This window comes from Cynocephalus volans, chromosome 4 (genome assembly GCF_027409185.1).
Source record: "Cynocephalus volans isolate mCynVol1 chromosome 4, mCynVol1.pri, whole genome shotgun sequence".
Lineage (NCBI taxonomy): Eukaryota > Metazoa > Chordata > Mammalia > Dermoptera > Cynocephalidae > Cynocephalus > Cynocephalus volans.
This window is the reverse complement of record NC_084463.1, coordinates 96,212,619-96,236,029: the sequence shown is the minus strand read 5'-3', so window position 1 is coordinate 96,236,029 and position 23,411 is coordinate 96,212,619. Positions and strand designations below refer to the sequence as shown.

At 44.6% G+C, this 23,411-nt stretch overlaps 1 protein-coding gene across 1 annotated transcript in view; it reads right to left on the bottom strand.

The window, feature by feature from the left end:
- TENM4 (teneurin transmembrane protein 4) overlaps positions 1-23,411 on the bottom strand; it is a 403,492-nt gene that overhangs the window by 56,512 nt on the left and 323,569 nt on the right. The window contains 5 exon segments of the mRNA XM_063092724.1: positions 3,729-3,978; positions 6,644-6,787; positions 9,356-9,623; positions 12,217-12,478; positions 17,729-17,848. Coding sequence (XP_062948794.1) covers positions 3,729-3,978; positions 6,644-6,787; positions 9,356-9,623; positions 12,217-12,478; positions 17,729-17,848 — 1,044 coding nt within the window.

Sequence of the window (23,411 nt, the reverse complement as noted above, 5' to 3'; positions counted from 1 at the left end):
AAAAATATTTCTCCTCTGAGAAGTGGTCATATTTTCAATTTCTGAAGATACAAACCATGAAAATAATTATGTTTCCGAATTTGCTCTGGTCACCAGGAAGCTCAGAGTCTAATTTGATGTACAACCACATATGTGTTTCTTTCTTTTTTCTTTTGGTCCCAATTTCTGTTTAATTTACCTTAATACATGTATCTTCAGGTATAAGAGGATTCAATTCCTTCTTGGGAAAGATGGGGGCATCATACCCATCATTATCATACAATAATTGTTGTTTTGATAATAAACTATAATGTTAATAATAACAATAAATATATAGTATGTTGTTGTTGTTACTGCTACTACTACTACCATTTCTGGAGCTCCTTCCTATGCCTGAAAATGCTGAACACTTTACAGACATCTTTTGTAATCCTTACAACAACCCTCCAAGGGAGATTTTATTACCCTCAAGTTAGAAACTGGAGCTCAGGGAGATGAAGCAATTTTTTCAAGGCCACACAATTGTGGAGCTTCAGTTTTCTCATTTGTAAATTGGATATAATCACGGTACCTACCTCAGAAAGTGATTTGGGGATAAAATGCTACCATCTATGTAAACAACCCTCTCTCTGCTATAGTAAGTGCTCCATATATGTTAATTATTTTCATCTTAAATTAATGCTACAATTATTACATAAACAATACTACATATTAGAAACAGATATAATCATTATTGAATTGAATTTTGGGTCTGTCTGACTCTTTCCACCATCCCCAAGACTTTCTCTTATCCCAACTTAGCACCTCCCATATGCCACTCTGATCTGAGCCACAGGGGGATGAGAGCCACCTCTGTGGCCACCCTAGCCACAGCTCTATGTGCCCATGGTTACTTTCCAAATCACCCCAATGTGTGTGAGGTCGAGGGACTGTCACCCAGGGGTCAGATGAATGCTACAATGACGGGTGATGCTGATGGGCAGACACTTCTTTTGGTTAGTCTGACTAGACCCACTCCTGCTTGCTGCAGTGTCACTGTAAGCCTATATGACAAATATGCTCCATGACAAAGTTCCTGTTTGGGGACTGCTCTCTGCAGGCAGTCCCTGTGGTCTGCTCTGTCCTTGCTGGCAAACCCTCTGGTGGGGTTGCCTGGCATCCCAAAGAATGCCTACTGAAGGGCAAATCTGGAACCTGTCTTCTTCCAGATTCTTCACCTGATCAAGATGTTCTCAGGACTTCCCATCATGACCATCAAAGTCACTCAACACAGGTTGGATGATGTTCTCATTTATTCTAAGGAATAGCAGACCATGGCATTCAAATTACTATGCCAAGGTTTAAATTCGTTCCCTCATTACTTCAGTCTGTCATGTCCACAGACTACCAAAGTACCTGCCTGAATTTGCTACAGATTCAAGGAATTCACGCTCTTGTCACTCACCCTGCCATTATTAATGACTTCCTTTCATTGCAACTGATTATCCCCAATCAGTTTCAATCACACAGGGTACCTTTGCCATTGAGCCATCTGAAATTGACGCGTGCAGCTTACCATACAACATGCAACAAGGCAGGGGAGAGACAGGAAATTCTCCACTGGTTGGCTTACCTATGTCTGAAATCTTTATTTCTGACAGAAGACAGGAAAGCAGGGAATAGAAGAAAGAATGAGGTGTTAGCAGCAGGGTTAGAAGCATTATTAGCAGCCTGAAAACTTGACAGCAATGGTACTGTGCAATACTATATAATAAATAAAGACTTAGCAGCTATGACACTGATATATTTTATATTGGATATCACTTGTCAGTGAGTTCACTTACAAACAGCTACATATCACAGAGGAGGCATGGTTTCACCTGCACCACTACTGCTGACTTTGGGGGAAGAGGATTGGGTTGACACATTCTGCTTCTTTAACAAGGACTAGGAGACTGGAACAGTTGATTCTCTTCCCTGTACAGACACATACCCAGAGATACACGTGCTCACTGCTCTGTGTCTGTCTGCATGCATGCTTCCTTACAATCAGGTATCAAAACTTGGGTAGCCTACCAAGAGCCTAATCATATTTGGATAAAGAGTTGAAGATATACTATAATTAGAAGGGAATGTATGACACAGAGAAACAGGCCTATGTAAAAACAAAACAAAACAAAACAAAAAGTGGAAGAGAATATATAAACATAATAATATACTAATAAGTTTATTTTTATTTCCAGATTTCACTTACTTCTGCCTTTCCTACCTACTGTCTCACATGATCTCCCCAACAGTTGTGGGAATCAGGCAGGGAAAATGGGATCTCTTATTTGAAAGATGTGAAAATGGAAGTCCAGAGAGGTTAAGTGATTTGTCCAGCTGTACTAAGGTGAGATGACCCCCTAGTCCAGGGCTCTTTCCGTCATAGTACATACATGCAGCTGACTGAGGCAAAGGCTCTCAAGGATGACTTCTTCCTTCACATATGTCCATGCCTGTCAAACTCATAATAGAAGAAAGACAGAGAATATTCCACTGGTGGTCCACTTCTCATTCAGCCTGATATCTGATTTCCTATGAGCCCACAGCATGTGAGCAGCCCTCATCTGTCCTTGTGTGTGGGCGAACACTAACACTTCTCTCTTCAGGGCCATTATAGCTGTTGGGCACCAGCAAGCCTTCCTCTCCTTTTATACGTGCACTGCGGCACGAGTCTTTCAGCAGGGACTTGCCCCCAGGAAATAACTTAACAAGGCATTAAGTCAAAGTGTCATCTCAATGGGCCAGGTGACAATTCTCTGGCAAGGCAGAGCTGGGTAACGGCCTTCTGGTTGGGGTCCATCATTCATGAAGCAGGACCTTGGACAGGTTCTTTAAATTCCATGAGCCTCCTTCTCATTTATCAAAGGGTGATAATGTTATACTTGGCAAATAGCAGAAGCCCAAGAAAAGTGAGTTTCCTTCCCCCTGTCCACTTTGGAGGAAGGCATCCCAGCTCAAGGACCAGGCCTGCTCACATAGACCCCAACCCAAGAGACAGGTGGTTGCCATTCCCCAAAACAGTTGTGAGGCAACTTGGTGCACTTTCTTTGAAAGGGATAGTGGGGCTCCCCTATCTCTAAAGCGCAGCTTCTCTGTGACCTCAGAGCCCACCCTAGGACAGTGCTCTGGTTTAGGAAGGCATAGAGAAAAATCCAATATATCGGGCCCTTGCCTGAGCTAAGTGTGGCTGTGTTCCATCACTCATGGTCAGGGAGGGGGAAAAGCACCTGACTCAGCTGGTTCTGCAGCACCTTAGGAGCAGAGAGGTGCTGCCCTGTTTTGGCCTGTGGGCCTCATCTCAGTATTGGTCATTTGAAGGGAATGCCTGCTAACTCTGATGAGTGTGTTAACTCACAGGGCCAAACTTGGTCACATTGCTGTGGGGGCCTCCGCCATTATACAAAGACTCAGGTGACTAATTCTAACTGGCTTAGTGCAAGGAAACAAAAGAAAGATAGCTTCTACGGAGTCTAGTTCTCGGCTGCTAGCAGCCTTCTATGTCATCTGGACACCAAGGACATCTCCCTATCCCTAGAGTGGCTTGTCTCCATTGCAGTGCACTGGAGGAAGCAGCGCCTGCTGGAGCTGGAAAGCACAAAGTCCCCGTCTAACAGGCGCGGCTCTGTTCCGTCTCACTTCTCTGCGCTCAGTGGGTAATGCAGTGGGACTCACAGGATGGCCAAGGGACATTATCAGGACTGTGAGAAAGGTATCACCTCACATACCTCAGCTCCAGGATGTTGGTGACATTTCCAGAGGGGAAGATCCTTCGGATGTAGTTGAAATCACCTACATAGAGGCTTCCGTCGGAGCCACAGGTGAGGGCCACAGGGGCCAGGAGCTTGTTGCCATCAGCAAGGCCATTGCAGCTGGGGCAGGAGATGCTCCTCCGGCGCCCATTGCCCATGATGCTCCCGATGACAGGTGGCTGCTGAGATATAAACTGGTTCTCTCCATTCCCTTTGTGCAGGATGCCTGGGACAAGGATGGGAGAACAGAATCACCTACAGAGCAGGAAATGGGTCTCTGTTCCTGTGCTTGACCACAGAGTCGCCTTGATTTTGCAAGGTATGCAAGATCTTTGCCAACCATTTCTAGACTCATATTCCAAGGCTGTGCCTCACCCCCTTAATGAAACCTGGAGTGTCAAACCCAGAGTGTCCTGAACAGGCCGTACTGTCCTACTGACTGCATTCTCACCCCAACTCCATAAGATAGCCAGTACTATTATTCCTATTGTAGCAGGGGGAACAGGTAGCTCAGCCAAGGTCACAGAGATGACAAATGGAAGGACTCCACATCTTGGCTTTTAACCATTAGGCTACACTGCCTCTCAAGTAGGTTGTGTGTATCTCATGTACTGATTCCATGTCTCTATTACAGCATAAATTCTCTATTGCACTGACTTGTTTTTCTCTCTTTAGATCGATACCATTTTAAGTATGAAGACTGTGTCTCTTTCCTTTCTGTACCTCCAGTGCCTAGCATGGAGCCTACACAGACAAGATACTAATAAATGTTTATAGAAACGAATGAGCGAAACTCTCCATCTCTTCTAAACAAGGTAGAGTCAAGAGACTTGGGTTTTTACCTGGTTTTGCTGCTAACAGGCTGATCCCAAATCTTGCATAGGTATCTTCACTGCTTCAACTGTCTCAGTTCCCCCAACAATAAAGTGAAGGGATGGTCCTCAGTGACTTGTAACCTTCCTCCCATATCTACACTGTTTATTTTCAGTCCAGCTCATCCTTTCCTTCCTGCATATTGCCACAGTCTCCAAGCTGGACTCTGCCTCCTGCCTCCCCTTCTGTACTGAAGTCCAAGTGAGTTTTGGCTTTTATAAGTCACAATAACCTTCTCACAAGCTGCCACCTGTTAGCTCTGTCAAAGGTGTTCTTTACTGAATGGATATCTTTAATTTTTATGTAGTTTAGTCAATCATTTTTCCACTTTAAAGTTGTAATTTTTTATGTTTTAGAAAATCCTTTCCTAAGATTTTAGATATTCTGTTATATTTTCTTCCCTTAATTTTAAAGAGTTATCTTCCACAATGAGATGTTTAAGAAAACATCTAAATTTACTTTGTATACAGTGTGAAGTGGGGACTTAATTTTTCTCCACATATTGAGTCAATTTCCCAATATCAATTTATAAAACACCTATTCATTCTCTACTGATACATGATGCTATCTTTAACGTATACCACGTTCTTACACACAGTATATGTGGTGTGGGCAGAAACCTTACTTGCCCACTGATATCCATCTGATCCACTCTTTCCTTCTTCTGTAGTTACAGAACCCCTGACATTTAGCTGGGCACACGACCACCTCGAACAGACTACAATCCCCAGCCCCATGGACAGTTACATCTATGACTAAGTTCAGGCCAATGTAAGTAGAGATGTTGTGGGCAGCTGCAGGGCATATTTACAATGGATGGGGCTTGCTCTTTGCCCTTTTTCTCCTTCTTTAGGGCTGGAAAGTGGATGTAAAGGCAGGAGCTGATGGTCACCTTGGACCATGACCTTAAGGATGAAGGCCTGAGTGGAGCAAGGAGAAAGGAGCCGGGGCCTCTGACCCTGCACCCCTGGATTATCTACCTTCAGACTTGGAAGTGAGTGAAAAACAAACCTTGACTTGTTTGCAATACTATCATTTTGGCTTTTCTAATACTGGTAGCCAAACCTAGTTTTAATTACTAATCACAGGTCACTTTCTGAATTTGTTCTGCCCCACAGAATCTATCTGTTCCTATGCCAGCACCATACACTTTTAGATATTATGATTTTTCTAAGATACTTTAATATCTGGTGAGTCCCTCTTTGTCCTTAAAGACTGCCTTAGATAGTTACAAATCTTTATTTTATCATAAATTTTAGAATTAATTTGTCAACTTCCCCCAGAAACATGCTGAGGCTTTGACAGGTATTCACTGTGGCTTTAGATTAGGCAGGAGACATTATTACCATATTTAGTTGTCCTTTCACGGAACACGGTCAGAGTGAGTTATCTGAAATACAGATCTGACCATGTCACTTGCAGGCTTTAAACCTTTCAGAGGCTTGGCATCTGCCTCTGGATGAAGTCCAGATTTCTACTCTTCTTACCCTGGGCTCCGGCCACTCAAACCCTAGCTTCAGCTTTTGCTGTTCCCTTTGCCTTGGCCTCTGCTTGAATCACAGTGAGCCTTCTCTCCGATTACTCTTCTTTCAAGCTTCAGTACTGTGCTCTCTGCCTACTTGATACACAGGGCTAATCCTATAGACCCTTTGAGACTCAGGGCTGCCTTGGTGAACCAAGATGCTGAGTGAGGGGCTCCTCTCCTGAGCCTCCACAGTGTCCCGTGCCTCCCTCTGTGACGGCACAGTCCATGGCCCAGCATTGAAACTGCCTGATGAGTATTTGCCTCTGATTAGTGTAAAGTCTTGAGGCCTTTCATTTCTGCATCCCCAGAGCCTAGCACAGCATCAGGCCCAGAGCAGGTACCAAGTGATATTTGTTGACTGAGCCTTCTGACCGACCGATCATACAGGAGCCTCTGTAATTCAAAGTGTGCATTTTTTGTTTGGCAGGGGACAAAAGATATGAGACAATGTCACACCCCAGCCTGGATCAAGGAATTCTATTAATCCACTGACCACTCTGGATGTTGAGGGCATGATGTTTGTCCAGATTCCATCCTCCAAGCTTGGACGCATCGATTTCATAGCCCTGCAGCACAGCTGTTCGCTTTTCCCACAGGATCAGGTCTGGGCAGGATTCATACTCATAGCCCACGGAGACTGGAGGTGACAAAGAAGCAAAATGCACCGGTGAGCAAAGCCTCCTCTTTGGCCTCTAGACCTGCAGGCATGCCCTGCTGCTTATCTTTGTGGAAGAGGAAAAAAGGATCACATTTCTAAGTGGGAACCAGAACTTTGTGAAATACTATGTGAAATACTGACACAGGGATGCTGAGCCTTAATAACCTTTTTTTTTTTTTTTTTTGGAAGAGAAATTGTACATTATTGGGAAAAATTAAGCAAATGTACTAAATAGTTTAAAAGGACCAGGTAAATCAATTCCAGGGAAATACCCTTTAGTATGGAAAATACTTTATGAACAAAATTCTTCACTGCAGCATTATTTGTAATAGAATAAAATTGGAAATAATGTAAAGGTTCAAAAGGGGCGAGAGGCTGAGCACACCCAAGTGTGTCCACTCCAGGAATGTTACATGGCCACTGGAAATTACAGTTATATGACCATGTGATGACATGCAACATGCTCCTAAAATAATGCTCAGTTGAAAAGACTAGTTATATACAGCAATCTACCTGTGTTTAAAAAACTACATATGAAAAAAGGAAACAAATTACAATGTTAACAAGTAGTTGTACTTATTTATAGGATCATGTATGACTTTGTCCCATTTCTGTCCATTTCTTATATTTTTATTAATGAATATAGTATTATTTTTATAAAGAAAAAACCTAAAATCATTTATAATGAATACATAGAAAAGGAGCTCAGCTGGGGTGCTTTTAAAGCTAGAAGTTGCTTGGAGGTTTCAAAGCTTGAAAATCCCCTGATTTTACTTTTATTTCACAAATCTAGGCCCCCTAAGGAGGTCACTAGGATGAAGGCTAAACATGGGGCAGGCTCCCTGAGCCTGGGTTTGTAATAAAAAACCCTGCCACTGACCTATGGAAAGGAACCAGCAGGACAGGAATGTTATTTCTGTCAAGTATCTTTTTGTGCAGGTGTTGTTTTCCAGTGGACAACATCCTACCACATGTTCAATACAGGAACTAACAACTGGGCAGCCCCTTAGAGTTTCTCATAAGTGCCATAAAAGATTGCTGACTATCTATGACAATAGGGGAATGGGCTGGAAGTTGTCCCTGTGACCTCTTCCCCATGACCTTGAGTCGCTTTAGCAGCCACTATGTCTCCTACTGGTCACCTGTGATTTGGGTTGTAGTGGACTAGTGGCGCTAAATGTGTTCAGTTCATCCGAAGAGGTTATAAGGCCTCATTTTTAAAAAGAGACAATAGAAATGGCTTGATCTACAGAAGGGAGCATGAACAGTGACAGATGGCATCTTTGCTCCCAGCGTATCCTTGTGGGGTAGGGTGAGGATGCAAACCGACATTCCCTCCCTTCCTTTCTAAATACAGTATTACTTCTCTGCTTCCTCATTCTGCCTTTGATGAACCTAGAAAGGGAATAAAATCAGAGTAGGGTTCAAAATGAGAAGGGATTTGCTGGGCTGTTACTCCTAAGTGCTTGGCGGATTATCCCTGCAGTGTGAGGACTGCGAACAGTTCAGCTCTGGACCCTGCTCTAGTTTGGCTGGAGTCCCCCCAGCCCCTGGAAGCCCAAAGTCTGAGTGAGGCTACAGCCAAGCTCTGCTTCATATTTTAAAAAGGCAGCAATAATAACAACAAAGAGACAACCTCTCTGGTTGGAAACAAGGTGAAGAGGCCAAAAAGCATTTCTGACGAAGGAAGAATGTTAGTTCCTACACTTCAAAAGAATCAAGGAAACCATTGTCCAGCCCCCGTTTTATTTTTTATTTTATTTAAAAAATTTTATTTTGTCGATATACATTGTGGCAGATTATTGTTGCCCATCACCAAAACCTCCCTCCCTCCTCCCTCCCCGCCTCCCCCCCACCGATGTCCCCTCTGTTTGCTTGTCATATCAACTTCAAGTTATTGTGGTTGTTATATCTTCTCCCCCCCCGTTTTTTTTTTTTTTTTTTTGTGTGTGTGTGTGTGTGTGAATTTATATATTAATTTTTAGCTCCCACCAATAAGTGAGAACGTGTGGTATTTCTCTTTCTGTGCCTGACTCGTTTCACTTAATATAATTCTCTCAAGGTCCATCCATGTTGTTGCAAATGGCAGTATTTCATTCGTTTTTATAGCTGAGTAGTATTCCATTGTGTAGATGTACCACATTTTCCGTATCCACTCATCTGATGATGGACATTTGCCAGCCCCCCTGTTTTAATGAGGAAGCTGAGGCAGGTGGCTGTGGGTGGACAGGCAATGCCACAGGGTCCCACCTTTATGGGACACAGTATCTATTAGACCATCACAGACCACCGTAGTGCTTTTTGAGGGCCGTTTTGTTTCATAACCTTTTTTTAGTGGTCAAGTTTTCCACATTCAGGTCTTTCAGTACATTTTTTTAGGTCATGAATGGTCACTGTGAGGTCTTAAAGGCCAACTAAGCCTGAGGTATTTTTGATCTATGAAGAGGAAGGGAGGAAGAAGAAAACCAGGGAGGTGGAAGAAAAGCCCCCTGCGAGTGCTACTCTCTCTCTGAGGACGATGCTGAATCCTGGGGCTGGGAGGCTTACCAAAGGCTTCTGAGAGCCCGAACACCTTCTGGTTGTAGACGTCTGTCTTGTCCCAGATGAAATAGTAGGACAGGTCTGGGGCTGCAGCAAACCACTTCCTGAAGAGGCGGCCCTCAACCGCCACCATGAGGTGGACCTTCATGAGGTTGAAGGGGATGGTAGGGTGCGTGAGGCTGATTCTCAGGACAGATTTGTAGCCCGCGGTCCGGCTGCTCAGGTAGCTCAGCCTCATTTTGCAGCCAGAGATGGCAATTTCCTCCTGCAATGCCTAGAGAGCAGAGACAGATCACAGCAAGTGACAGTCATGGAATCACCCGGGGGAGAGAAGATGGCCATGGCCCCATGGACTATAAGTGTTCAAGAGGCAGAGGAGAAAGCAGAACAGGAGAAGGGGACAAGAGAACAAAAGAGAAGAAAGAATAAAGAGCAGGGGGAAGCAGAGGGTGCAGGGAGGGGAGGATGAGGAGGGAGAAAAGGAGGTGATGGAGAAGGAAAAGACGTCAGAGAGCTGGTTTGCAGGGCCAGTTCCACGTGGTGTAACCCTGCATAAGGCGCCTCACCTCAATGAGCCTCAGGTTCCTGCTCTGTACAACAGGAATGATAATGCTTAATTCATTGCATTATTGAGAGGAACATAGAGGATAATGCATGTAAAATACCTAGCATCATGCAGCCTCTGCTTCACGAACTGTGTCATCCTAGAACATTCCAGGAACCTCTGAATCTCAGTTTCCGCACTGGATGAGCGTGAGGATTGAGTCAGGTCACTTATATAAAGTGCCCAGCACATAAATGTTATCAGTGGGACAACAGTGCTGCTGGTGCTGGAAGCAGGGGGCACTAGGAAGAAAAACCAGACTAATGTGGACAGCTGCCTAAGCAAGAAGGAGAGTTTCTCTTCCAAAACTTCCCTAAAATAAGATAGGCTTCAAATGGCCTTCCTTATCAGGAAAGTAAGCAGAGACTATGAGATGTTGAACAAACCAATAATTATGCAAAGTTGAGAGCACAGCCTGGTGAGCCCCTGCGGCTAAGGCCCCCAGCTCATCCCTAGAGAGGCTGAACTGGCACGTGGAATTTCTGTGCACACCCGGCTCCAGTGCCGTGTTAGATGAACAGAGTGGTGGGAGGGAAGCACTTGTCGGGTGCAACGGGCTCAGTTTCAAGATGGGGGGTTTCAGTGAATGCCAGGATGCCTAGGCACATGGCAAAAGCACTGGACTTTTATCAGCTTGATGCGCTGGGCTCTGTTTCAAGAAGGGTACATTAAATCAATAGAGGCTAACGTATTTCTTAAAGGGACAATGATTATTCTACCTTTATGTTCACAGAGGACTTGGGCTTTTTTCATTCTGTCCATTTCATAGAAGCGTGTAAACCCTCATCCCAATCCCACTCTTCTAAGCACAGGAAATTTTAGGGATTGGGCTAACTCCAAGGCAATCTGCCTAAATTACAGTTTATAAGTTCCAGGTAAAGCAGGCTGTACACCTGGTGAACCACAGGCAGGACTGAAGTGCCATCCTGATGCTCTCATAAATATTTACTTTCCCTAATGCATATCTCCCAGCACTCACAAAGGCTAACCAATGATAGGATTGAGAAAACCCAAGAGTTTGTTGTCATGTATTTCCTGATTCTGATAATAAGCAAGGTTTGTGCCCCGACTGGGCACCCAGGTCAGGGAGCACTGTAAGGAGGGTGCAACCTTTAACTTCATTTATTCCAAAGTCCCTACTCCTGGGAAACATGTCTAGCTGGAGCTGAGCCAGGGTTGAGGAACAAATTACTTCTCTCCAACAAGCTCTGTCTCCACTGACAACCATTTCACAGGAAAGGTCAGCCTGGAAGTTGAGACAGGAGATAGGCACTGAATCCCTGAAAAGGACTGAGGTTTCAACCTGTGAGTGTAATGAGAATTTCGGAATGTTGCATTTTCTTCTTGTGGGCTGGCACTGGAAGCCACTCAACAGGGCACACGTGGAGATGTGTTTGCTCAGCCAGGCATGAAGTGCACACACATAAATGTATAAACTCCCTGCTCCACCTGCGCCAGCAATCCGTTAACATGCACATCGCCTGAACTCTCATTAGGCAGGCGAGTGGACGGGGCTTCCCCTGGGCTTCTCCACTGACATCTCTCCCCTACCTCAGCTTTCATTTTTGCCATTAGAAATTGGGCTGGGGATGGCGGAGGAAATTCAACTCTGAAGAGCTTTGTTAGGCAAAGAATCTATCTTGACTTCCATCAGATTAAAATGCATCTTTCCCAATTACTTGCCATTAATGATAGTTAAGTAAAGCATTTGCATGTATAGGTATGAGCCTAGGCAATTCTTAATTGGCATGAATGCAATGTGTGTTAAATAGTCTGAATAATAATAGGTAAAATTTATTAAGCACTTACTAGGTGCCAGACATTGTGCTAAGCACCTCATATACATTTTTCTCATTTAATCTTTATTATAATGCTCACTATTTGTGATGCTCTGGCTTATTCTTCTTGGTAGAACATATCATTGTAAATATTTTTTAACAGAAAAAAATGAGAGAGGGGACCCTGGAGGCTGGGGAAAAGGAAGGTGGAAGGTTGAGTGGAAAGAGAGAGGGATTTATTATAAGCCAGAGTGTGCCAGGCAGTTAACAGGTGATTGTGTGTCTTCAGTGAGTAAGATAGTGGCCCTCATGGCCTGACACCAGGCCTGCTGTGGGGGTTGGCAGCTGGATTTTGCATGGTGGGCTGATGGGGTCTGACCCAGCCCCATAGAGATGCATTCTCTCTTTCCACTGTCTTTGAGATCCTCTCCCAACCCCCAAATGAAATTAAGCATGATGAAATGCAGTTGGGGAAAGCTGGGTACCTGAATTTCTGGCACAATAGGACCCTTCTCTGCACAGGAGCTGGCGAAGGATGTCAGCGGGGATGGGGAGACGACAGGGTTGGGGCGGGCGAAGTTGCTCAGGTCACAGCTGGGAATCTCATTCTCCTCATGCCGCATGATGATGGTTTCCATGACAAAGAAGCGATCCCATGGCAACCAGAGGGTGTGCTCCTGAGTGATGAAAGGTGCCCGCTCGAACCGCAGGATGATGGAGACGCCGCCGTTGGTGACCAAGTCAAAGCTGTTTGGGAGGTGAGGGTTGAGAAGGAGAGGCGGGGGAGCAGGAAAAGCAGGAAATGGGACAAGGAGAAAGAGGAGAAAGAGAGACAGAGAAAGGAGAGAAGAATTACACCAAAGGGTCTGAGAACTTGTTGGGGGACATTCTCACACTTAAAGACTTGACTGCAGCCACAAACAGTGATAGTGATTCCAGAAAGTTAATTTTTTTTTTTTTTTTTTTATCATGAAATGTATCACCATAGAGAATTTGCTGAAACCAAATTAACCGCTTTATGGAGAACCATTTGCCAGGATACAGGACGGCCAATGAGTCCTCTGCTGTGGTGCTCCTGGTACTTATGGCCTTTTAACTGTACTAGAGTGGAAGCCTGGTAAAAAGTCAGAATAAAGCAGAATAGGCCGTGACCTGGGTGTTAGGAACCCTAAGCCTAGTCCTGGCTCTGCCATGAACTATTGTGTGATCTTGAGTAAGTCACTTAGCCTCTCTGATCTTCAGTTTTCTCATTTGTAAAATGCCATGGCTCAAATGAATTATTCTTAAGTCACTAAGATTCTATGACTCTACATCAGTTTTAGCTCTGGCTATGATAGACCACTCAACAAAGACCTTTGCAATTACAAAATAGCTAAGTCATTTAGAGATGGCACAATTGGAATCACAGTATCTCACAAGTTGAAAGGGGAAACCAGAAGAGTGCCAACCTCCCAGTTGAGCTGATATCACTGTGCAGCATCTTGAGAGCTGGTAGCCCAGCCTTTGTTTATTGTCTTCTGAGGATGATGGGAAGGTCTGAGCAGCAAGCAGCCTTTCTAGTCCTAGTTCTGTCTCTGACATCACACCAAATAGGTTTGCTCTGTGATGGTCTCCAGGCCCTTCCCCAACCCAGATGACCCCCTGGTAGGCCTCTCTTTCAGGCCTCAACCCCCTGTTGGGATTGTACAGGCAGAGCCTTTCTTGCCTCACCCCAAAATATCTTATGCCAAAACAGGACCTAGCCAGAAACAAGCTGGCAGCTGTGTTTGGTCTAGCATCTTAACTCCCCTCATTTGCAGACAAGCCTAACAAGGCACTTGCCCATCCAAGCCTTGGCATGGACCTTTTATTTTAAAAAATCTGAGGAAACTGAGTCCCCATGTTTCTGACAATGTCCATCCTCACAGAGAGCCTGATCTGAGGGTTCTGCAGTCACATGCTCAGAGGCCAGTTAAACTCAGATTATAGAACACAGGAAAGGAAGCTCAGGTATAAATGTTATAGACCAAACCCTGCAGGCTGGGTCTGCTTAGCTAAGTAGAGTGCTTGGCTGCTACTTATGGCTCTATGTTCAGTGTGCAACAAAATCTCAGACTAGAATTTTGTGTCCTTTCCCCTCCTAAAAAGGTAACGTTTAAAATCAAGTAACAACTGAACCACTGGAAGAAACTTAATGGTCATCTGACCTAGTCCCCTCTCCCAATTTGGTGCATGAGTCCCTTTTACAGAGTCACCTCCAAAGACCCATTCAGTTCCTACTTGCACACTTCTAGTGGTGAGGGGCTTGCTGTGTCCACAAGAGGACTGTCCCATCTTTGGTTAGTTCTATTAGGACTGTTTTTTTCTCTTTTTTTTAAAAATTGAGCCTGACTCCCTCTCTTTCTATCTCCTTATTCTCTGGGCCTATTCTACATGCTAGGGTGACTTCAAACTAGATTGTACCTTCTGCCCTTTGACAGTCCCTCAGGATGGGAAACAGTGATCCTGTCCACCTACCACCCCCAGCTGTAGTGTCTTTGGAGAAAGTCATTTTAGGATGCACTTTCATGGCCTGTCTCATATTGCTTTTTTAGGAGGAGAGCTCCTTCTAACTATCAGACTGGATGGTTCAAACTTCCTTTCCTCAACACAGCCTCACCCCGCCAGAGTTCAAGCTCCCTCACCGCTCCTCCGTATAGCCCACATGGCACGCACTGTACTTGCTCATTAGCTCTCTTCCCAGACACACTGAATCCTCTGCCTTTCCAAATGCTTGTTGGTTAAAAGTTTATAGAACAAATGTATGAGTCACACCGTCAACGTTTTCTGAACTGACCGTCCACCAGATACCCTAAGTCTCATCTTACTTTGGGTGTTATTGCAAATCAACACAATGTTCGCCTGTGTAGTTGGTTTGAGAGACCCCAATGCAGGATCTCATCTTTACCCTGATAAATCTACCTTCTGGGGTTGGGTCCTTTGTTCCAGCTTATTCTTCCCTCCCCAAGAAACTAAAAAGATTTTGTATTAAACTGTCCTGCCCTAGAGCCTAAACCTGCTCTTGGTAGATGGCACCTCCAGATTTGGGTCCTTAAAAAGTCACCCAAAGCCTGACTCTTCTGTCTTTCGCAAAAACTTTTCACCTACTTTGTGGGCTCTTCATTCAGCCCTTTCTGTGTGGAAGAAGTTGGGTGCCACCATCCTTCGATAAGTAATGATAAAGAAACATCTGGGGAAGGTGTTCATTTTAAACCAAAAGTTCAAGTTTTGGCTTTCCAGGAGAATAGCCATGGTTTTGGGGAAATACCCAGAGAACAAAATTGAACAGCATCTGTGCTTTGACAGAACATTTCTGTCAAACAGAATTTTGGCCAGACTTGTAAGCTCCCTGCACCAGAGGCTGTGTGGGGAGACAAACGTGAAAGGACACATTCCCAAGGCTGTGAGCAAGCTGGGAGGCAGCTGGCCTTGCCAGGAGCCGGGTGTAATGGGCTGAAGACAGGCCTGCTCTTCTGGAGGGGAAATTCTGTTGTGGATATGAATGTGCATCTGACCCCAAAGCAAAGGCCTGTTTCTCAGATGAAGCCCAGACAGCTTAGGGCCAGTCTGAGAACTGCTACTTATTCCATAGGTGAGTTAGGTCACCGTTCCAAGCCTCAATTTCCTCATCTGCAAAATGAAGCTGATGATCATAATCACTTGGCAAGGCTTTTAACTTTAGAGATGGAATAATGAATGGGAAAGGCACTGGGCCCACACATTCCTGGGCATCGTGCTCTGGTTAACCTCATTCTCAATTCAATGAGCCTGAACTGCTTCTCTTGTCTGCTCTTCTTTTAGTTTTTCTTCATGACTTCTATTTTCAATCTTTTTAAACGATCACTTTAGCTAACTTCTCTGCTACTGTTTTCTGTTTATGAGCTCTTGTTAAGACTTGAAGTCTGGTATTTAAGCGTGTGTGTGTGTGTGTGTGTGTGTGTGTGTGTATGTGTGTGTGTGTGTGTGTGTGTGCAGGGGGTGGGGGAGCCAGCATCATGGTGCCTGCATGGAAAGTGAGGAATACAAAAATGAGCTAGACATGGTGCTTGGATTTTCAGTCCACTTGCACATACTGTTCTCTCCAGACTATGTTTCTAGACTTAGGGTTTCTCCTAAGGTATGAGTGGTAAGAAATAAGGTGAGTCAAGGAAGAGGGGGAGGGAAATGGGTAAGATGCTACCTATTCATACATAACTAACAGGGACTTTCCAACACTAGGAGAACAAGTGATGACTTTCCCACACAGTGTCTAAGTTGGAAAGAAAATTTAAGCCCCATAACGTATTGGTAAGAACTGATCTGAACCTCAGGCTCTAAGCTGCAGCAATTCTGACTACTATGATGTCATTTAGGAGGCTGATGCAGGAAATGTGGCTGATATTCCCCTCCCAGGACCTCCATGCTCTCAAGAGGCAGTAGAGATTGGAGGGGTAGCACAAACAGGAGGAATCAAAGCCCAGAGGTGCCAGAGTGTGAACTTTCCCTAAGGGCCACCAAACATATGCAAGATTCTGGTGTGTTTTATGAACGTACCCTAATCAAGCACAGCAGGGCAAAAGGACTGATGATTCGCCATCTCACATGACTGACTGGCAGGTTGCATGGCAAAAAAAGAAAGCAGTCTGCAAAGGCTCCTTTTTGATGGTTTTTTTCACAGCAGGCAGTTATGTAGTTGGAATACCTGTTGCCTAGCATGCTCACATCTGCCATTTCCATAAAACACACAGCCCTGACTGGAAAGCAGTAAAGAAAAGGCATAACAAAGGGACTCCTTCATGCTGTAGTGGGTGTCTGCACTGAGCTGCTTCCTGGGAAGGTGTGCAGGGCAGGAAGCAGTGGCCTGGCCTGGACAGTTTAACCCTGAGGACTGGCCACCATCCTCTTCCAGCTGAGCCCACTCACATGGATGAGAGGAGGGGGCAGGGGCTCCCCATGCCAAGCTTGCTAACCCAGTCTAAGAGGCACACATGTCTACAAACAGATGAGCCTCGACTTCATTATCACCTCGGCCAGGACATGTTCACATCTGATATTGGATTAAAGAGGTGCTAAAATCAATCAGTCTGGAGCATAATTTGCAGCACAGAGTGAAAATCAACCTTATGGGCCCACACTTAGCCAGATGGACTGCTACCACCTGATTTTATTAAAAATAGAGGACTTGTCACCACTGACAGCCTAAATATTCCACTTTCCTCTTTCTCCTTCCCTTTTCTCCAAAATATACTTCTTGCCTGTCCTGTCACCATTACCTTCTCATCATTCAATAATTTGTAATTTTAACAAATAGCTAATATTTATTGTATATTTACTATGTGCCAGGCGCTGGAAATATACAGCAATGAGTCAGAGTGGGGCAGGGAACTAAGATTTATTAAACGCCTACTATGTGCCAGGTGATTCTCCATCCGCCATGTCATCTAATCCTCGTGACCAGTTTGTGAGATGGAAAGTATTAGGGCCATTTAACAGATGAAGACCTTGAGGCTTAGAGTGGTAAGATTTATCCAAGGACACAGCTAACAGATGGGAGAACTAGGCCTATTAAGGAAGCTTTGCTTCATTCTTCTGATGAGATTCTGTCATCACCTAAATGGCTTCCACAGACTTAAGCAGTTACAGGATAAAAACCACACAATAGGAATGGCTGAGATCTCTGGAGCTGTCTGGCTTATAGGAAGGGTCCACATGACAGTATTTTATATCATAAATCATGGAGCAGGATAATATGTATAAAGTAACCTGTGCTTACTCTGAGAACCAAATGAGAAGAAACTGTTTAATCTACAGTGAAAGGGACATAGGCTAGAGTCAGACACAAGGTCATACAACTAGTGAGTTGTAGAGCTGGGCATGTGAACACAGGCTCTCTGAATCCAAGTCCCATCGTCTTTCCATGTTGTCACTCCAGCAGCAGCTATGTAGCAAGACCATGAGAGCAAGGCCTTCACTCTTCCTGGCCCATAAAAGGTCTCCTACCTGCCATCTGGCCTGCTGATTGTGTACCCAAAGAGAGGGTTATTGACGAAACTGATGTTCACGCCAACCAGTGGGGTCCCATCTGATGTCATCACTTGACCACGAATGACACATGCATGCCTGTGGGAAGAGGAGAGAGAATAACATGATGTACCTTTCAAGGTCAGAGCCCTGAATGGTAGGAACCCCTGGAGGTCAGGAGAGGGAAGGCTGGTCACTCAGACACATCTTGCACTCAGAGGCTCAGGTATTCACTCAAGATAACAATAACTTAAAAAAAATATCACCTCAATTTAAGGCATCAAAGTGTCCTCCAGAGAATTGCTATTGGGAAGTGTTTTCTGATATCTCACCCAGAGGTTATTTGTTAAGGATACTATACGAGGGTACTTCAAAAAGTTTGTGGAAAAGTTGAATTACAAGATAATATAAATCTTTCTATGAACTTCTTGAAGATCCCTCATATTATGCTATAAGGAGATAAGGCTGATCCCAGAGCGCAATATAGTGTGTCATGTGTGTGGATGTGGAGTTAGGTGACCAGTGTTCAAATCTCAGCTCTGTCACGTTGTAGCTCTCTGAACTTGTGTAGGTATGTGACAGTTCTTGAGCCTCTGTTTTTTCATCCTGGTACAGAGTAAGCTCCATAAATGGCAATGGCTGTTACTGTCACTAACAGTCTCATTGGAAGTGAACATGCAAGATAGTGAGCAGGATAGAAGATACTTCCTCTCATCTAGCATTAGAGATGGGAGAAGGGCAGGTGCAAACATCCCCTTAGGGTGGGTTCTGGAACCTATTACCTCTCCCAATATCCCCTTCCCACTCTCTCTCTATATTCTAGACAACAAACCCTCTGCTTTTCCCAAACTTGCCAGGCAAGTGTTGCTTAGAGCCTCTGTGTCTGTGTGATGTTCTTCCACCTGCCGAAACGTCGACATTCCTGTACCCCTCTCGCAATGCTCTCATCCTTAAAGACCTGCCTTCAAATGACATCTCTTCCCTGGAGCCTTTCTTGATGCTCCTAATCAGAACTATTTCCTTTCTCCTCCAAAACCTGACACAAACACCTCGATATCCTAGCAAGCTGCACATATTTCTCCTTTCCACTAGATCATGAGCTCTTTGAGGGCAGAGTCAGGGTTTCTTTCTTTCTCTCCACAGTGCCTGGACTATGCCTACCAAGTACTAGGTCACTGTTAAAAAAAATGGTAGATTGAGCAAATAAATGGGACAATCAGAGATCATCTAGAATGATGGCTTTTCAAATATTTCAGAAATAGAAACTTTTTTAGCAGATGACATTTTATAAGGACCCCAAAGTGGGAAACAAAAAGAAGATCTGCTCTAGATGAAGTAGAGGTGGAGGCCCTGTTCCCCTTAGGGTGGTTTGGGAGGCAACCCTGTGAGCCTTAGTCTCTAGAAAAGTCAATGGAAAATCACTGACTTAGTGGAACCCTCTCATTTTATAGAAGAGGAAACTGGGGTCCAGAGAGATTATACTATTTTTCCAAACCACCCAGGAAGGTGGTAGTACAGTCGATCTTGAATGTGGGCCTCATAACTCTGGGTCTAACTGCAGACCAGTCTGTTTGCCTCTGGCAATGGGTGGAAATGAAGGTGCTAACTGGTGTCAACATCCTAAAGGATCAGGGCACTGGGGAGACAGCCCTCAGTGACCTGGCAAAAATGTAGGCACTGGTTTTGAGATAACTTTCTCCATTCACCTCAGTTCAGAAGGCTTTTTTCTGGCTTAGGAAAGAGATACTGAAGAGGCCCATGGGCATTCATAAAAAAGATCTCAAATTCAGTCCCTGCTTTATTAGTACCCACATCTCTACCTTCCTAGAGTGATAAACTTTTCTCTGTTTGATGAGAAAAGCAATTAACACCAGGCTTGTAGGCAGCTGGTCTCACTAGTGTCAGCTTGTCCTTTCTGAAGGCAAGAACTACCCACAGTGCCCCAGGCTCCCCACCCCCACCCCACCCCGCCTCACCTCACGATACACAATCTGGTTAATGCTAATTCAGTCAGTGGTTTCCTTCCGAGGCCCTTGGTCTAAATGCAATTACATGGCAAACAAGTTAAGCGGGTGAGGCTCAGCAAAGACTTTCAGTCCTGCTCTGAAGGTCTCCCAATATATTTATGTGAAATTATCTCTCTGCTAATGGGGAAGATTTATTCCATCAATTGTATTCAGCTGGTACTTAGAGATGCTTTCTTTAATGGAGGACAATTAAGTTTCTTATTGCTGGAACTTTGTCCTTCCAGAGAATTGCTAACTGATCTCATCTCCTGATGCTGGCTACTCTCCAGCCTTCCGACACATGTACCCTCAGATTCTGCCCAGACAATTGTCAGCCCACTGGGGATGGTTCCTTTTGGGGCTGCCCTGATGGCTCCTCTTGTACAGATGCAGGCCAACCTCCTCTGATTTATCTCTCAGTGGGGATTTCCTGGTGTAAGAGGGAAACATTAAATCAGCACCATTTGGCTATCATGTAGCCTCCAATTCGGCAAGCCAGAGCAGATGTAATTTTAGCCCAGGCTTGTGGATTGCTTTTGGATTCCGCAGAAGATTAAGTTGACTCCCTATATCCCTGTAAGCCATTGAGGCCTCTTGCCAAAGCAGGCATTTGGCTCAGGAATTAAGTCCTGGAGAAAAACACTTCTATTCCCCTTCTGTTTGACCATGATTTTCAGTTGTCAAGAAAGCCTGGTTTAACATAAAGCTTGGAACAAAGGAGATGGGGAAGTTGGCCCTGTGGAGGCCTCTGATATGTGTCTTGTGCCATAAACTTTTGTCCAGGAGGTTTGAAAAGATGTTAGTGCTGGGCTTCCCAAAGCTTGCTTTCTGCGTGCATACAGTTAATGGATACCACCAGTGGTGTACTGGTAAATGTTTAACAACTGACTTTCAAAAAAGAAAAACAAAAAGAAAAGAAAAACAGCTTTATCTGTAGCATTTTTCCATTTCTGTGGTGTAAATACTCCCATCGTGGCCAATTTCAAGCTACCAACTAGATGCCACAGAACACAGAGTTGGGAAGAGATGCATAGTAGGACACCATCATATAGTATTTTCAGCACAGAGATACAATAGTCGTAGATAACGTCAGGAGGAAAGATAACAGTAAAATACAGTAAAATAATTATGAAGTGATACATTTTGAGTATTACTTTTGTTTTTAATGTCATTTATTGAATTTTACATAATTTAATTTTTGATAATGTCTGTGTTAAATAGCTTGCAGGATTCCTGAACATTTAATAACTGGTGAGCTGGTATGAGCCGGCTTCTGCACACCACTGGAACACTGACCCCCACACCAAGGGTTAGGCACTTGCTCAGTGCTGGGGCTGGGGCTATGAAATAGTTGTTGCTTTGAATATGAAATTCCATAATGGAAGACCGCCTTGGTGAGAAACCATTAACATGGGGAGCAAATCACTGTCACCAACTTGACTTCCCAGCTAGCTCATTCAATCCTCGTATCACCAGTCCTCTATTTGATGTGTTTTGCTTTCCCTTGGCCACTGTCTTGGCATAATGGAGTTTTGGGATGTTATTTTCTAGTGATCCTGAGAGTCCCATCTAAGCTGTCATCACTTCAGTAAGGCTGTCACCAACTCCTTCTGACACAATTAATCACCCCCTTCTCAGGGCTCCTCTAAACCTTACAAGCATCTCTCCATTACTGTGATTGTCTATGATCACATCACTCACATTTACACAGCTGTCTCAAGTGCCTGCACGTGAGCTAGAGGACTAGGAACACATCTCCAGTGGCTAGGGCAAGCATGAGATTTTGCTCCCCGAGTGTTTGTTAAGTGAAAAATGATCAAGCAACTGAAACTCAGAGAGAAAAGGCTTGCTCAAGGTCACCAGAAGTGAACTCAATTGGCTGAGCTGACACTCAAAGCTAGGCCTCCTTACTTCCACGTCCTTACTCCTACCACCGTGGGAGGTACTCACGGTCACTAAAATTCACTTTAATTTAACCAAAAATCAGGCACCTACTATGAGCCAGGCACTGTGTTAGGTGCTGGGGTTATACAAATGCATGAATTACGGTCTCCAGTTGCTTGTTAGAGCTCACCAAAGCCAACTTGAAACGCCCTGCGTAGTTGTCTCTGACACCAGTGAGTCGACACACGGGTTGGGCATATGTCAGGCAGCTGGGGTACAAAACAAGCAATTAGGATGGGTAAACTCTGCCAGGAGGGAGTGCTCTTGCCAGGGCAAGGGGGGAGTCAAACATACTGGCATGAGTCCAACTGCACACTCAGGGCCTGACTGAAGTGTCCTTGCTGACACCGAGGAGGGGAAAAGATCTGCCTGACTGCTTCCTGAGGACAACGGCAAGGTTTGGGTCAAGAGAGGGACAGACAAAACACCACAAAACAGAATCAAGTGAATAAAAAGCCAACCTGAACAGTCACTCAGGGAAGAGGGGAAGCGTATGGTGGAAAGAGCATTGGGTGGGGAGCCATAGTTCCTGATTCTGGTAACTAACTGTGTGACCCTGGAATGTCATCTGATCTCTCTAAACCTCTATTCCATCAACTGCCAAATTCAGGCTGAAGTTTTCCCCAGCCTGGTATAAAACAGAATCCAACATATGTTTAATAATTTATAATTGTTTTCATCTGGTCTACCCAACCCAGCTCAAGTAGTCCTACTATACATGGCTTCAGAATCTTAATGGAGCTCATACATTGCTTATACTTATCTCTCATTTGTTCCCTCTATCTGGAACCTTCCCCCTATCCTGTTCACCTGAACACTGCTTGCTTACCCTCAGGACCCAGCTGGAACACTTGCCAAGTGGTATCCACCACTCCTGCCCCTTTGGGCTACCTCTGTATTAACTCTGAGTACTGTCACACCATCGGGACAACCTTTTTCCCCCAGCAGACCATGAGCTCCTTGAAGACAGTGACCAACCACATCTCCCTCACTGCTGTATTCCCAGCATTGAGCATGAGTAATGCTCACTTCTGAGTGGGCGAAAGAAAACCTCTTCCAAAACAGGTGTTTTCCCTGGAATCTGAACGCAGGGCACAGAGTAAGTTGGGCCTGGAGTAAGTGAGTTGATGTGCTTCTGTTACTTAAGGTGAGGGTGATGCCAGAGAACTTTGAGTTACTTGACCCTGACAGGGATATGGTTAGAGAACCTAGGGCTGGAAGGACTGGGCCTTTCCGGTTGGCCAGCCCCAGCTGCCTCCCTGGGCTCGGGTCCCTTCCCCTGGAAGACTCACTTGGCTTCTGTACCACCTCTTGTTTGGAAGACTTTAAAAAAAAGAATGCCAAAAATTAAGTTAGATTTATTACTCAATGTTTATTGTACATGCAGATAAAGGAAGGTGAAGGGAGGAAAACTGCGGCTCTTTTTTTGTTATTAAATAAAAACTGCTACTTATGGTGGTATTTAGGAGATTGGAATAATCATTTGGGATCTAAGTGGCAAAGAATAACTTTCTCTGCTTTAAAGTATTTGCTGCTCTATGCCATTGTTGGTTATGTAAATCACTCCTATGCATTAGATTTCTATGCCCGATTTATACAAACACTTAAACTGTTTTCTGCTAACTCCTGCTGATCGAACGAGGATCTTTTCAGCATCTACTACAATCCATCCAAAGTCCTGTAAGAACATTACCCAGGCCCAAATGAGAAGC